Here is a 2,293-nt window from a genome sequence, read left to right on the forward strand (position 1 = left end):
CACACAAATGATCTGTGTGTGTTAGGGAGTCTGAGGACACGGCTTTGCTGCTGCTGAGAGAGATTTACGACAACCTCGGCGTGGCTTTTGAACAGCCGCAACAGTAACAAATTAGTGTGAATGAAGATCTGCTCTTGTGACCGTTGTCTGAAAGTGAAGGACAGCTGACAGAGCCGGAAACTGAAAGACAATCCTCTCCAGAATGCCTTACCGTCTGTGTTTTACCGACTGCCGCAACCCTGGATGGGTTGCGGCAGTCGGGTTTGCTGTTGTGGCGGCTCTTCTTCCATTCCTGCAATCCAAATATTTCAATTTAGTTCTGAGAGGTTTTCAAGATCAAAACAATGCACTTTCTTGACTAAATGTTATAATTTATTAGCATTTTCACATTTGGCATGACCTCGTGGTCGTGTAAAGAAAGATTATGATCATAATGACTTAAAATGCATGCGAGAGGGTAGTTCATTTTCATCTGTCATTTCTTTGCCATTCTGTGGAAAAAGATTTATAAATACTATTATCTGATATTTAGACATTTTAGTCTATGTTGACCAAAAATGCATATTGCCCCATAAGAAACAGCTGAGCCTTTTTGTTTAACAATGAAGGTTTTGTTTGTATTGCAAGTTTTCTTTGGCAGCTATAATTATTTTACTTCTGTAATAAACAGCTTGAAGCCTAAAGCTGCCACTCCTTTATTTTAGTTATTCAGCAATGTTAACTACACTCATCTCCTCTCAATTTGCATACAGTGCAATGTAAACCAAAATATAGTGCACCTTCCTGTTTAGCCGAATGTTTGTTTACATTTGTATTTGGTTATATTTATCGCAGGAATCTAAGGTATAAATCCTTATGAAGATTTGTTGTAGTGTGGAAAGGAGGATTCCTCAGAAGACAACGGGATTGTCTCTAATATGTATTATGCAACTTATCTCCTTTTTGTATCTACTACAAAGTAAGTTTGTATAGATTTTACAAAAAGGCTTCCTCTACCAATGCTCCAAGTTGGGACAATTTTATCTCAAGTCCAGACCAGCACTACACGCTTTATATCGTTATTGATTTAGAAACAAAATGCTATTAAATTGACTTTTTTATGTATTTTCTCAAAATTATACCCATTTCCATGTCAGTCTAGTCTTCATGAATAAAATGATTATTTGTCATGTCTCTGCTGCATGTATTTCTGTTGTTTAAAAATTAGATTCCCCTGCTTTTTGATATTCTTACATTTCAGTTGTTTTTCAAGCAACAAGCAATAAAAATATTTCTTATTTATTGTGTTACATAAAAAGAAAAGTGTTATCTTCCAGTAGTCTCAGTTTATTTTATAGGAAAGTTATGGGTATGTTGGAAAAACAGACCCACATCCCTAACTTTCCAAGCCTTTTTGTCATTATGACATAAATGTATATGACTTGTTTCATATGCACGGATGGTGGAACCACGGCCCGACACCAAAGCTGTAAATTGAGTTTTTTGGAGGAAATCATTGATAAATAAATCTCCTGAGGTTGCTTGTTTTCTTGTGTTAAGAAAGCACAAAAGTTTCACTATAATATATAAAATTTTTGTGTCATTTCAGTAACATCAGTGTTTTAACTCAATGTAATCTTACGTTGAGTTATGACAGTCACCTATTCAGGCCAGAAAGGTGACATTCTCTTTAAATACATAGCTTTATAAATGTGGATACTTGTCTTATGTGCCATAATAAAGATTTTATTGTGTATTCTTGTTAGTGTTTTTTTTTTTTCTAGAGGTTATTTAAATCATTTTACTCTCTCATATTCAGTTGCTAAATATGTTTCAAGGCATTTGAAATATAATTTCCAAATTTAAAAAAGTAAGCAGTTTCTGTAATTACTGTTTGCTTTATCTTTGATTTGTCGAATCATAGTTTGAGTTTTAGCTTTTGAGTTACGGAATCCACATAATATCTTGATATCTATAGGACAACGTCAGCATTATTTTACCTTTTTTTTTTTTTTAATTCCTCTGCATCTCTTAAATAGAAATTGGTTTAGAAGCCAAAGATAGCGGTGAATCTCTTATTTTTATTTTTAACAAACAAAATGAATGTATAACCAATCCTAATGGTGCTGTTTAACAGTTTGAATGTGGTTTTGTTCTTGGCTGATCATTTTTTGCATCCGGTCATCTATAAAATATTTTTAAATATTTGTTTGGTACCAATGCTAACAGAAAGAAAGCGGGCCAACAAAAGTAAATACTTGAAATCGCACATTGAGTTATTAGGTATTTCTGCAATTTCTTCAATCACCTAATT

The 2,293-nt window shown here is 33.6% G+C and overlaps 1 protein-coding gene across 3 annotated transcripts in view; it reads left to right on the top strand.

Annotated features, from left to right (window-relative positions):
• ddhd2 (DDHD domain containing 2) overlaps positions 1-1,733 on the top strand; it is a 12,660-nt gene extending 10,927 nt beyond the window's left edge. For all 3 annotated transcript variants that reach the window (XM_044112546.1, XM_044112548.1, XM_044112547.1), the window contains one exon: positions 26-1,733. In XM_044112546.1, the coding sequence (XP_043968481.1) occupies positions 26-107 (82 nt within the window). In that variant the 3' untranslated portion in view covers positions 108-1,733. The remainder of the gene's footprint in view (positions 1-25) is intronic.
• Positions 1,734-2,293: the final 560 nt, after the last annotated feature.

This window comes from Gambusia affinis, linkage group LG03 (assembly GCF_019740435.1).
Source record: "Gambusia affinis linkage group LG03, SWU_Gaff_1.0, whole genome shotgun sequence".
Classification (NCBI taxonomy): Eukaryota; Metazoa; Chordata; class Actinopteri; order Cyprinodontiformes; family Poeciliidae; genus Gambusia; species Gambusia affinis.